This window comes from Sus scrofa, chromosome 5 (genome assembly GCF_000003025.6).
Source record: "Sus scrofa isolate TJ Tabasco breed Duroc chromosome 5, Sscrofa11.1, whole genome shotgun sequence".
Classification (NCBI taxonomy): domain Eukaryota; kingdom Metazoa; phylum Chordata; class Mammalia; order Artiodactyla; family Suidae; genus Sus; species Sus scrofa.
Genome location: NC_010447.5, coordinates 16564708 through 16578128, shown reverse-complemented (window position 1 = coordinate 16578128; position 13421 = coordinate 16564708). Strand labels below are relative to the sequence as shown.

At 41.2% G+C, this 13421-nt stretch overlaps 1 protein-coding gene across 1 annotated transcript in view; it reads right to left on the bottom strand.

The window, feature by feature from the left end:
* The window catches only part of DIP2B (disco interacting protein 2 homolog B), a 230434-nt gene that overhangs the window by 25332 nt on the left and 191681 nt on the right, over positions 1-13421 (bottom strand). Inside the window, 4 exon segments of the mRNA XM_021091658.1 lie at positions 2345-2425; positions 2565-2674; positions 9727-9928; positions 13114-13228. Of these exon segments, the coding sequence (XP_020947317.1) occupies positions 2345-2425; positions 2565-2674; positions 9727-9928; positions 13114-13228 (508 nt within the window).

Here is a 13421-nt window from a genome sequence, read left to right as displayed (position 1 = left end):
CTGCCCTTGCTCTGCGGGTTAGGGATCCGGCGTTGCCGTGAGCTGTGGTGTAGGTTGCAGACGCAGCTTGGATCCCATGTTGCTGTGGCTCTGGCGTAGGCCGGTGGCTACAGCTCCGATTCGACCCCTAGCCTGGGAACCTCCACATGCCGAGGGAGCGGCCCAAAGAAATAGCAAAAAGACAAAAAAATAAAAAAAATAAAAAAATAAAAAGCATCATACACTATGCCAGTGGCTGTGCAGTGCTCTCGCTAAGAATGTGGGCTCTGAAGCAAGTCTGGGTTCAAATGAAGGAGCTAATTCCTTAGTCCTACCATTTTCAGTCCTGTGACCTCAGGCAAGTGATTTTATGTCTCAATCTTAAAATGAGCTATGAAATATAAAGCACCCAATTAGTAAGCACTCAATTATTATTAGAGTTTTATATCCTACTTTTCCAATTCTACATTAGAAACAATGTCATTCTTCCATAACATTGTTTTGAAAGACTGCATAAGTATTTCATCATGTTTATAATTTTTTTTTTTTTTTTTTGGCTTTTTAGGGCCTTGCTTGCAGCATATGCAAGTTCCCAGGCTAGGGGTGAATTGGAGCTATAGCTGCTGGCCTAAGCCACAGCCACAGATCCGAGCTGCATCTGCGACCTACACCCACAGCTCATGGCAATGCCGGATCCTTAACCCACTAAGCAAGGCCAGGGACTGAACCCTCATCCTCATGGAGCCTAGTCAGGTTCGTTAACCGCTGAGCCATGAAGGGAACTCCATAATGTCTTAATTTACTAAATAAATTGTCTATTTTTGGCCATTAAGGTTATAATATTAAAACAAATATTTCTTTGGCTAAAACCAGGGTTAAAGTCAGAAGGCCATTTCTTACAGTAGCCCTCTTCTTGGTCCGTGTACGGCAGCAAACTAAACTTCAGTTACAACCATTCTGTGGGCATGAGAGAACAATGTCGTGTGGTTCCTAAGCATCCTGGTAGTCTGGGGTCATCCAAGGTAAAACGTTAGAATACGCAGAATAAATGGACTAAATGTCTTTAGTTGACTCTATATATTATTTTTCTGACCAAGAAGAAAATTTAAACTTATGTTCACTAACAAATATATCTGGAGAAGTTTTGAAGGGACCATAACTTCACCTGTAGCCATGTGTGAGAGTGGACTGGGCAACAGCTGGATTGACATCCTCTTACTGAAATGGAAGGACCCTAGCCAATCCAGGGGCATGAAGAGAGGCCCACTGCATGCAGAGGTGGAAGAAGAAAGGTCCAAGTTTTCTACCACAGTGCAATGGTTCTTACGATTTTTAATGATGTTTCACTAAGATGAACGGCATATTCCTCCCAAGTTCAAGCACTGCATAAATTCTCAAAGGTAGGGGTGTGTGTGTGCAAACATCAGAATCTAAGGGACTGGGGCCGAAGGGGGAATTAGGGTAAGTCAGTCCCCTAAGAGATTCCAATAGGCCTTTCAAGTCCTTCCCCTGCTGGTGAGAAATACTGTTCTATACTGTGATCAAAGTATGTTTAGCTTCTGACTCAGCCATCAACATAAACAAATGACAGCAGACCCCCACAGAGTGTATAACTTAAAGAATATAATATCCTGGTGAACCATCCATTAGAAAGCAGTAGTTACATATACTCTTAAATAATTTTCTATTTGCTTTTTATATATTAACAATGGATCATTTAAATATGTACTAAAAATAACTTTTTTTTTTTTCTTTTTTGCTATTTCTTTGGGCTGCTCCCGCAGCATATGGAGGTTCCCAGGCTAGGGGTCTAATTGGAGCTGTAGCCGCCAGCCTACGCCAGAGCCACAGCAACGCGGGATCCGAGCAGCGTCTGCAACCTACACCACAGCTCACGGCAACGCTGGATCCCTAACCCGCCGAGCAAGGGCAGGGACCAAACCCGCGTCCTCAGGTTTGTTACCACTGAGAGGAACTCCAACTCTGGTTTTTAACATGTTGATATAAAGTCATTTTCTTTCTGGTGGAAATCAAGGAAGAAAAGTAAAACTGGGTAATAAATTACAGAACACAATACTCTGTACATCTGTTGATCTATGTAACGACATAGATCCCTCCCGTTCCTATCAGAGCTGAATAAAGGTGACTTGATTGCAACAAAAGAAGAGACAGAACTGAATAATAATCCAGGAGGTCTCATTTGAAGTGACTGCAAAATTTATTCCCATATATCAAAACAAGGAGAAAGCAATAACTCCTTCCTCAGAGTTGGCAACAGAAATTTTCTGATGAAAGAAAGAGCTAAAGAGTGCCTAAAATACTCACAATAGCCAGCTGATTAGACAGACAATCGAATTTTTAATACCTTGGCATTTAACAGCATGAAGAGTACGTGGTCAGGAGTTGCCTGGGCTCGCCACTGCAAAATCTCTGCCAGAAATTGGTGCTGAAGTCAGAAAGCAGAAAAAAAGAAGCATGGTCAGCAACTCTGAAAGAGCTGGACAACACATCTCCCGTCTCTCACCTGAAGCACAGGTTCTGTCCTTGATTTGTGTGTAAAAATTTAACACTTTTGGAACACTGACCTTCCTCACCAAATCATTCTCTTCAATTTGCCCAAGATCCCTTCCGGCAGCTTGTGCGATGCGTTTTCCTGCAACCAGATTCCCAACCATCACAGAAGCAGGGCCGACACCTGTAAGTAAAAGCAAAATGCAACTCTCTGGAGATGGTGATTCAAGCCATGTTACCCCCTTCCTCACCAGGCATTTCCAGCCTGCCCCAAGCTGGTTCAAACAGCCATTCAACACTGACTGAGCACTCTTCTAGGCAAACAAGACAGCTGGTATTCTAGTGGGGAAAGGCAACCAATAAAAACAAACACAGATAAATACTGTCAGGCAGCAGGAAGTGCAAGAAAAAAAAGAAAGTAGGCCCACAGGAGAGAGAGGGATTGGAGGGGAGATGGACTAGGTGTAGGGAAATTTGCCCTCTGAGGAGGTGACAGCTGGTTTCATTGGTTCCTACTGATAAATAATTTCATCTGCTCTAATCATGAATAAAACCCTAACAGTGGGCTTAACAGTAATCGATATCTGGTCTGAAAAGAAATCTGCCATCTATGAGGACTGAGAGTGAGTTCATCAGGAATATTTTAATTGAGTAATGAGATCATGAAATCCAGACTGTGGGACATTCGATGAGACAAGTGGCCTGGATTCTTCAAAAAGGTTCATGTCTTTTTTTTTTTTTTTTTTGCTTTTTAGGGCCACACCCAAGGCATATGGGGGTTCCCAGGTTAGAGGTCTAATTGGAGCTACAGCTGCTGGCCTACACCACAGCCACAGCAATGTGGGATCCAAGCCACGTCTGTGGCCTATACCATAGCTCACAGTAATGCTGGATCATTAACCAGCTGAGCAAGGCCAGGGATAGAACCTGCAACCTCACGGTTCCTAGCGGGATTTGTTTCTGCTGTGCCACAACAGGAACTCCCATTAAAAAAAAAAAAAAAAAAAGGTTCATGTCTTGAAGACAAAGCAGAGCTGGCAACTTTTATTTATTTATTTATTTATTGGTTTTCAGGGCCGTATCTGCGGCATACGGAAGTTCCAGGACAGGGGTCGAATCACATCTACAGCTGCCGACCTATGTCACAGTCACAGCAATTTGGGATCTGAGCCACGTCTGTGACCTACACCACAGCTCATGGCAATGCCAGATCCCAACCCACTGAGCAAGGCCAGGGATCGACCCCCTTCTCATGGATACTAATTAGATCCGTTTCCACTGAGCCACAACGGGAACTCCCGTGAGTTGGGAACTTTTAAGTTAAAGGATCTGACAGCCGAAAGCAATGTGTGACCTTGATTGGATACTGGATTTTTAAAAAACAACTATAATAATAAGTGGAGGAAGCAAAAAAAAAAAAAAAAGTGGAGAAATATGACTATAGACTATGCATTATTATATGATAGCATTATATTAAGGCTGAGCTTCTTAGGATAATGGCATTGTGGTTGATTAGGAAAATTTTGGGAGAATGTTTTTGGTCTTAGAGATACACTGTTGAAATATTCAGGGGTGAAGTGTCATGATATCTGCAATTTACTTTCAGAGTTCAGTTTTAAAGTTTTAAAAAGAAGTAACAATTGGTGAATCTAAACACTGTATGCCTTTAAAACTTTTTTTTTCCTTTTTTTTTTAATGGCCACTCCTTTGGCACATGGGAAGTTCCTGGGCTAGGGGTCGAATCAGAGCTACAGTTGCCCACCTATGCCACAGTCACAGCAATGCCAGATTCTTAACCCACTGAGTGAGGCCAGGGATTGAACCCATGTCCTCATGGATAGTAGTCTGGTTCTTAACCCACTGAGCCACTACAGGAACTCCTGCATGCCTTTCTTTTTTAAAATATGTATTTATTTATTTATTTATTTTTGTGTTTTTGTTCCCATATGCCTTTTTTTTTTTTTTTTTTCCTTTTTAGGGCCACAGCCACAGCAAGAGCCACATCAGATCCGAGCCTTGTCTGTGACCTACACCACAGCTCATGGCAACGCCAGTTCCTTAACCCACTGAGCAAGGCCAGGGATCGAACCCAAAACCTCATGGTTCCTAGTCTGATTTGTTTCCGCTGCGCCATGACAGGAACTCCCTGTATGACTTTCCTGATGGTCATTTAATGATTAATACTTCAACATATCAAACTAGATAGCTAAAACATAACAAAACTGTTTGCCAGCAGAGTTTTTAGTAAAGCTGACGGCTGGATTAATACTAATGACACTTACTGCCAAAATCTATTGATCATGAATGTACTAAAATAGCTGGGACGAAACCATTTAAATCATAGAATCACTTTTAAGTATTTGGGGAAGTTGAGTAAAGAGTATAAGGAAATTCTTTCACTATTTGGCAACTTTTTGTAAGTAAAATTATTTCAAAATAAAAAGTTAAAAAAACTTTTTAAATTGAAACAAACCAACCCATATCCTATAGGGTAGAGTACTCTTAACACTCTGCTGAACATTCTTCATCTCCAAAGTATCTGCCTACAGAAACTTTAAGTTTAATATGCAAAACTCTCCCAAGAGACCGCATAATTAAGTTACAGACATATGTTGGAGACAGCCTTTTTTAAATAGGCAGAGACTCAGAGTGTACATAACTGTGTCAGTGGCCCAATCCTGGACCTCACTCACTCTTAGGTTAATAAAGGCATGACATTTTCAAACGTGAATTTTTCAGAGTAATTTAAAATGACAAAAATAATTTAGCAGTAAATTCTTGAGGTCCTTCTGGGTGTATTTCTTGAGTCTATGGGTCAAAGAGAGTAAAAAATTAGAGAGCAAAAACATCTAGGAGGTAAATTGCTGATAATTTGCTCTATCAGTAAATAGGCCTTCTTATTTTTCCCTACAAAATTCTGTAAATTTCCAGTGGCAAAGACTGCTAGTTATCAACCCCAATATCAAGTCTCTTCTTCCTTAAAAATACAACCCTTTATTTTTAGCTGGGCAAATGCCTGAAATAAAGACTATAAATATTTTTAAAATTGAAGTATGGAATAAAGACTATAAATACATTTTTAAATTGAAGTACAGTTGACTTACAATGTTGTGTCAATTTCTGCTATACGGCAAAGTAATTCAGTTACATACAGTCTTGTTTACATTCTTTTCTATTCTGATTTATCTCAGGATATTGAATACGGTCTCTGTGTTATACAGCAGGATCTTGTTGTTTTCCCCTTCCATATGTAATAGTCGAATCTATTAACCCCAAACTCCCAGTCCATCCCCCCAACCTTGGCAATCACAGGTCTGTTCTCCATAAGACTATCTCCTTTAACGTGGGAGAATAATATCTAAGATGAAGTTACACGTGCAATTTCTAGATAATATGTTTAAAGGGGAAGGCTATTCCCTTCTTGGTCTTTTGCTCCTACCTGTAATGCAGAATTGATGGCTGGATGTCAGGCAGCCTAAATGAACCCTGAGGCAGTATGCTAAGGCTGGATGTAGCAGATTGCTTTTCTTTCTTTCTTTTTGTCTTTTTAGGGCTGCACCCATGGCCTATGGAGGTTCCCAGGCTAGGGGTTGAATCAGAGCTGCAGCCACTGGCTTACACCACAGCCACAGCCATGCTGGATCTGAGCTGTGTCTGCTGCAACCTACACCACAGATCAAGGCAATACCGGATCCTTGACCCACTAAGCGAGGCCAGGGATCAAACCTGCGTCCTCACGGATGCTGGTCAGATTGTTTCCGCTGAGCCAGAACAGGAACTCCCATTTTATTTTCTTACAAGACTTTCTTGCTGTGATTATGAGAACAGTATATACCTTTCTGCTCCACTGACTTTGGGCATGGTCTGACTTGTTTGGACAATGAAATGTTAGGAAACATGGAGCAAACAGAAGCTTTAAATATGCTCGTATAGTTTGGCTTGCCTTCTCGCTATTGCCATCTGCCTTAAGGAAAATGTGGCCCAGGAGCTGCTGGTCCCATGAAGAGAGCACACATGGAACAGTTCTGAACCCAACTTACAGCCTGGATCCAAGCCAAGGCCAGCTGATCCCAGCCATGTTCAGTAGATCCACATTCTATGGGTGAAAAATAAATGCTTCTTCTTTTAATCCATTGAGCTTTAGGGTTATTTATTTGTTATGCAGCTCATCATCTATAACAACAGTTAACTGATAACGGTGCCAGCGCAAAAAATGAGAAGCTGGAACCACAGTGATTGAGGATCCTAGCCCAGGAATACCTAGCTCTGGATTTCTTCTACCTAAGAAAGAAATGAACTTGTCTCTTGTTCAAGCAGCTATTAGGTTTTTCTGAAACTTGCAGCCCAAACCACTTCTATCATATTTCCATTCCTTACACAATAGCTTAACAGGCATCTCAGTGAGATTTTTGTCACTGGGCTTTCTATCTTTCTTTTCCTCTTTTTTTCCTTTCTCACTTCACTCCTACACATCTCCATGCTCCTGTATTCTTCTTAAATCCCAACCCCTCATGCCATCCCCAACTCCATCTACACCATCATATTCAAACTGCTTTGGTTTGACCCACATGCATCGCACTAAGATCTTAGCAGGCAATCACAACAGACAGCAAAAATATAGAATTCAAATCTAATGCTTTTCATCAGACAGGCGGATGCTATCCCTATGGGGGCTTAGGAATAAATCTTTTATACAGGTTTTATCATTTAAGAAAGTTAGTTGAAATCTGGCTATCAAAGACAATGTTTTAAGCATCTACTACTATGTCTCTGAGTAGCATCTTTTAAGTATCTATTGACATGAAAGTTCTGTTTAAGGAATCCTAGATTAAATGCTCTTTAAAATAGGCTATTATGGACTTCCTGTTGTGGCTCAGTGGTTAACGAATCCGACCAGTAACCATGAGGTTTCAGGTTTGATCCCCAGCCTCGCTCAGTGGGTTAGGGATCCGGCGTTGCCACAGCTGCGGTGTAGGTGGCAGAGGCAGCTTGGATCTGGCATTGCTGTGGCTGTGGCGTAGGCTGGCGGCTACAGCTCCAATTAGAGCCCTAGCCTGGGAACCTCCATATGCCGAGGGTACAGCCCTAAAAAGCCAAAAGCCAAAAGCCAAAAAAAAAAAAAAGGCTATTACTCATGACAAATGAATATAGGACTTTGGTATAACAGAATTTGAGATGGAGGATTTGTATGTTTTATATCTGTCAAATACAGAGGCAGATTATATGAAGATATTTAAAAAATATATATATACATATATATTTTTTTGCTTTTTAGTGTTGCACCTGCAGCATATGGAGGTTCCCAGGCTAGGTGTTGAATTGGAGCTGCAGCTGCTGGCCTACACACAGCCATAGCAACAAGAGACCGGAGCCACATCTGCGACCTACACTAGAGCTCGCGGCAACACCAGATCCTTAACCCACTGAGAGGGGCCAGAGATCGAATCTGCATCCTCATGGATATCAGTTGGGTTCGTTATCGCTGAGCCACAAAGGAAACTCCTAAAACATATTTCTTGATTGTAATATACAGACTTCTTCATTCTAACCACTCCTTTAGAATGTCAGCCTCCATAAACTTTCATTTCCCCTAGCAGAAACTGATCAATATCATATATACTTTAGTTCTATACATTGTTACTGAAGTAATCTCTACTACAGAGGAGAGTATACTAACATTTTAATATCCCAATAAAAATATCTTTGAGAGTCAGAGCTTACCTTTCATTTTATTATTACCCCATATTTACCTTCAGCAGAAGAGGTCTTACAGAAATATAATTAAATGTCACACTTCCCTTTGCCTTTCTAATCTTCCCATTTTCTCTCTTTTATAGCTGCGCCTGCGGCATATGGAAGTTCCCAGGCTAGGGGTTGAATCAGAGCTGCAACTGCCAGCCTACGCCACAGCCACAGCAATGCCAGATCCGAGCTGCACAGCTCATGGCAATGCTGGGTCCTTAACCCACTGAGCGAACTGACCTGATCTTCATGGATACTAGTTGGGTTCATTACCACTGAGCCACAATGGGAACTTCTGTCTTGCCACCACTTTCATCTCCTCTTCCCAACACATTTGGAAGTTGCTATGCAGATGCACACAGAGTGCCTGTGAGTATGTGTGTGTTGGGGGGAGATGGGTAATGGCGGGAACCATAAAGGCCAGATTTTGGCTCTCATGTGTTTCTAGGCATACAAGAAACTGGGAGGCTCTCATTACCTTTTCAATTAAAATGAAAAAGCATCAATAAAACCTAATGATTACATGCTGGATTAAACAGATATTTTAATAGGACTGACCATCACCTGCTTATTCCTACCTTTGATTTCCTATCAGTTAGCTCTATAACCTAGGTCTGTTCAGAAATTAGGGCAGGAGTTCCCGTCGTGGCGCAGTGGTTAATGAATCTGAGTAGGAACCATGAGGTTGTGGGTTCGGTCCCTGGCCTCGCTCAGTGGGTTAAGGATCCGGTGTTGCCGTGAGGTGTGGTGTAGGTCGCAGACGCGGCTCAGATCCCGCGTTGCTGTGGCTCTGGCATAGGCTGGTGGCTACAGCTCCGATTCGACCCCTAGCCTGGGAACCTCCATATGCTGTAGGAGCGGCCCAAAGAAATAGCAAAAAAAAGACAAAAAAAAAAAAAAAAAAAAAAAAAAAGAAAGAAATTAGGGCAAAAAGGTGAAATTGACTCTTTTTTTTTCTTGTTTCTATATGGCAACTCATATACTTTTATTTGCTTGCTGAATTCAAAGGAATTTTGCATATGCAAAACGTACTATTTATCTCACCTGTGCCACTATACCAGCTCTATGACACTGGGCACAATTCTGAAATTTTCTGCAATTTATTTTCCACAGCTGAGAACAATGCTTTAGGATCACATTTGTAAAACATAAACATTAGTAGCGTTTGGTTTTTAGTAAGCCCGCCATAAATACTAGCTATTTTTATTAGCAGAAGCCTCCCTTAAAGCATTTACTTTATTCTACTTCCACCCGTGAGGTCCGGATTATCCTGATCCCACACCTTCCAGAAAATGGGGGCACTTTACTGAAAACCACTCAGAAGAGAGAGCCATCTATAAACCCTGAGAACCTATCTTGCAAAATCTAATTCTCCTTGCTTTTGGCCAGTTGATACCATTCTCGTGTTACTTACTCATCTTTGTAAAGCCTAACTCTACAAAAAGAATCATGCTGAAAGAATTCAGCTTCTTGTCTTCAAGGCCAGAATGTTACCTGGTTGCTTTTGCCGGGGTTTTGGCAAATTGGTCACGCATGTATGTGGGCACATGAGGATATTGCAAGGATGGAGCGATCCCTCCAGAAAGAGCTGTTTTGTCTGAGATATATGGATCCCTCCCAGTGGAGTTTTGGGCAATGTATTGGCAGGTACCAGAGCAAGACAATAAACCCCCACTTGATGAATGCTATCGATTGCCTAGAAAAAAACAAAAGAAAAACATTCAGTGAGATTAACTTTACAACATTTGGCATCCACCTAACAAAATCCATTATTCTATTCTAAGGTTTTTCTGTTTCTATCCATTCTAGGTCTAGAATCTGGAAGATTATTAAGACCCCACACATGTAAAGGCACCTAATCTTTCCAGTGATGGCTGATGGGTAAGGTACAATCTAAATGGACAGAGCTGGATACTGATTTGTAAGTCTCAATAACTGCTCTCTTGAATGACAATGTTCAAAATCCAGAACACTGTTTTTGTTCTTTAATAGATTACTAACATAGCTCAGCTACATAATCAAATATTTTTATTAAGAGCAACAGAAGTGTCAACAAGCCCTTGCTTAAGTGGTTTACCAGGTTATCAGGCATCCCCTCCACAAAACACCCGGGTGAGGCCCTTCGCACACTGAGCCCTGGAGGCCACCAGCTCCCGCGGTGCACCCCTGCTCCCAGCCATGCACCTGTGTGCTCCCTGAGTGTCAGCTATGCTTGTGTCTACACCTTTTACACCAGCTGTTTGTGTTATGTGCTTGGACAATTTAATTAACTTTTACATCAGCTGATAAAATGTGAATGCAAAACAAGAGAAAGAGTTATGCTTTGGGAAGATGCGTTAAAGATGAGCTCCTAAAAAACGACTGTTGATAGGTACGGGCAAGTTAATTCTAAAAGGGAAGGATTATGTATTTCAGTTTCTTTCCAAATACTCATGTTCTAGACTAACTTAAAGGAAATGAAATCGAAAACCAAAGACAGTGTGTCTGGATGTAGTTTACGATATAAGTTGACCTGGGACCCAAACCAGTGTATCCACCCTCCCACTGCTCCACATCAAATGAAGGCACACTTAGACAGCTTGTGTTCCAATTTAATACTTGAAGGATTTCTTGTTTTCATGGTTTTCTGCTTCAACCACCTTTTAAAACTAGCTAACTATCAATACCAGTTCCAAACACCAGTTGAGAAGGTTCTTTTTTTTATTACCCGCAAGTCTTACTGAAAAAGGAAATACAGCCTGAGAAGAAGAATGGACTGAGAGTCACAAAAGACAGACAAAGCCTTCTATTAAAACGACGTAAAAGGAATAAACCTGAACAGCATGTTCCTTAGACTATCCTACTAACCAACAGGGATGACTGGGAAATGGGAAGTCTGGAAGAGTTCCTAAGTCCCTGGTCTCTTAAAATATATAGGAATTTAGCAAACGTATTATTACATGTAGCCTGGATTCCTCAATGAAAACACACCATCTGGTAAGTCATCTAGTAACCACCTTCCTTAGAAGGTGTTGAGTTAAGTGTTTATATATACGCAGACCTGGAATGAAACAGTCCCTTGGCTCTAACCTGCTAGAACATATGGTGTTCTTACTGTTCCACTCCAGATCCAAGTGTCCCAAGCTGCGAAGAAACTACAGAGAAAATAATGTCCTCTTATTTCATGCCCAAATTAGACCCCAAATGACTTTAACAGGAATGTGGATTAATGAGTTAGCACTGCATTTAATTCCTATAGTTGCTTTCCAGGGGAAAAAAAAATAACAAGTATCTTGGGGAACTCACTTCCTGTAACAGGAAAAAAATGCATAACTCACCACAAGGTTCCACTACTACTATTCCCCGAAGTTCTTTCTGAATGAAGTAATAAGCATACGAACAGTATGAAAATACTGTTTGAAAATATGAACAGTATAAAAAACATTCTCTTTGCAGGTCTGACTTTTAGCCATCTTTCAGAGATCACCCAGTCCTACTTTCTTCATAGTTTTTTCTATCTAGTCTATCTTCAGCAGATTCTCTCTCTTTTTTCTGATTTTCCACTACAAACAACCTATGCTACACCAGCTGATAACTTAGAACCACAGACCCTGGAAACAGGAAGAAACCTTAAAAGTCATCTGGTGTTATCACTTATCTCATGCTTGCAGCATTTCTACAACACTACTAACTGGCAGTAACTACATCCAAATGCCCCACGCAGACGCGTTAAAGATACTGGAAACGATCTCAATACCTATAAGCTGCTACGGCAAGGACAGCCCATACTTTCTTTGGACCATCCATTTATCCAATAACTATTTACTGAGCCTAGTCTGAGGATGTTCTAACATAGCTATTGGGTTCTGAGGACTGATAGGGAACGAGAGAGAGAAAGTCTTGGCCTTCATGGGGCTTCTGTTACAGTGGATGTAGAAAATAATAAATATGAACACATACAGTGATAAATACTGAGTAGAAAAGTAAGGACGAGTGAGGGGACACAATGAAAAGGGATGTTATTTAGATAGAGCAGGCCTCTCTAAACTCCTTGATGGAGATCATGCTTAGATTAATATTCTTTCTTAGGTCAATAATAATCACGATTGTCTTTTATGGAATGCAGGTACTTAATATTTCAATTCACTATCTAATTACCCTCAATTAATCGTTATAACGGCTATGTAATACAGATAATTTTATCCCCACTTTACAGATTAGGAAAATAAACTCCGTGAGGCTAAGTCACCTGCTTCAAGGCACTTACGGGGTACAGAGTGGAGCTGGGATTCAAAGTATGATTCTAAATGAACGCTAGGCTCTTTTCATCATTCCAGCCACATCCCCCTACACTGAGAAACACAGAAACATATCCTCTAGAAACATACCCTTTATACTGAGCTCAAACCTGTCTTCTTCCCTAGTGGTTTATTTCACCTAGATCTCTAACTCCAGAGTAAAGCTCTTCCAGAGTAAGAACAATATCTTATGTTTTCTTGGATCCCTCACACTCCAGGCATCACCTGGAGCCTCTAGGAATAAGACTATAGCTATTGGCACGGGGACTGGTTACAGTCAAAGATGTGTTTTACATCTGGACACCTAAAACGTTCACAGGTAGTAAATGCTCAGGCACAAAAAAGTGAAAGAACTTGCCAAAGCTAGTCAAATTCAATTGTTTTTGGTGGCCTGAGCGGAAATATATACTTTGTGGTCCACAAGGAAGCATGGTATAAATCATCTGATTTTGCTAGCATTACCCAGAATATTTCAGCAACAACGGGGAAGAAAAAAAATAAGGTGGCACAACTGGTTTTTTTCGAAGAAAATGCTTAAGCAGTGGCTGCTGCCACCTGTAACAACAAAGTCAGCCGTCCAGACAGAGACCCCAGGTGCACTCACCTGGAGCACACGGCTCATCCACTGGAAACTATCTTCCTCAGAAGCGTCAGGTCTTTGTTCCGCAACTACCACGATGCGCTCATCATAAAATACAGACACAGAAAACACAGCAATTCTAAGAGAGACAGATCAAACACATCAGGACTCCCTTCACAACCAGTCCTATTTGCTTTGCTCAATTGGAACTACAGAGAGGAGACATCCCCACCGCACTGCCCAGGAATGAGGAGTTTAGAAAAGAAAACGTCACAATCATTGCCATAGAAACGAGGACTCAAAAGACATGTATTAAATAAGCACCACTATCG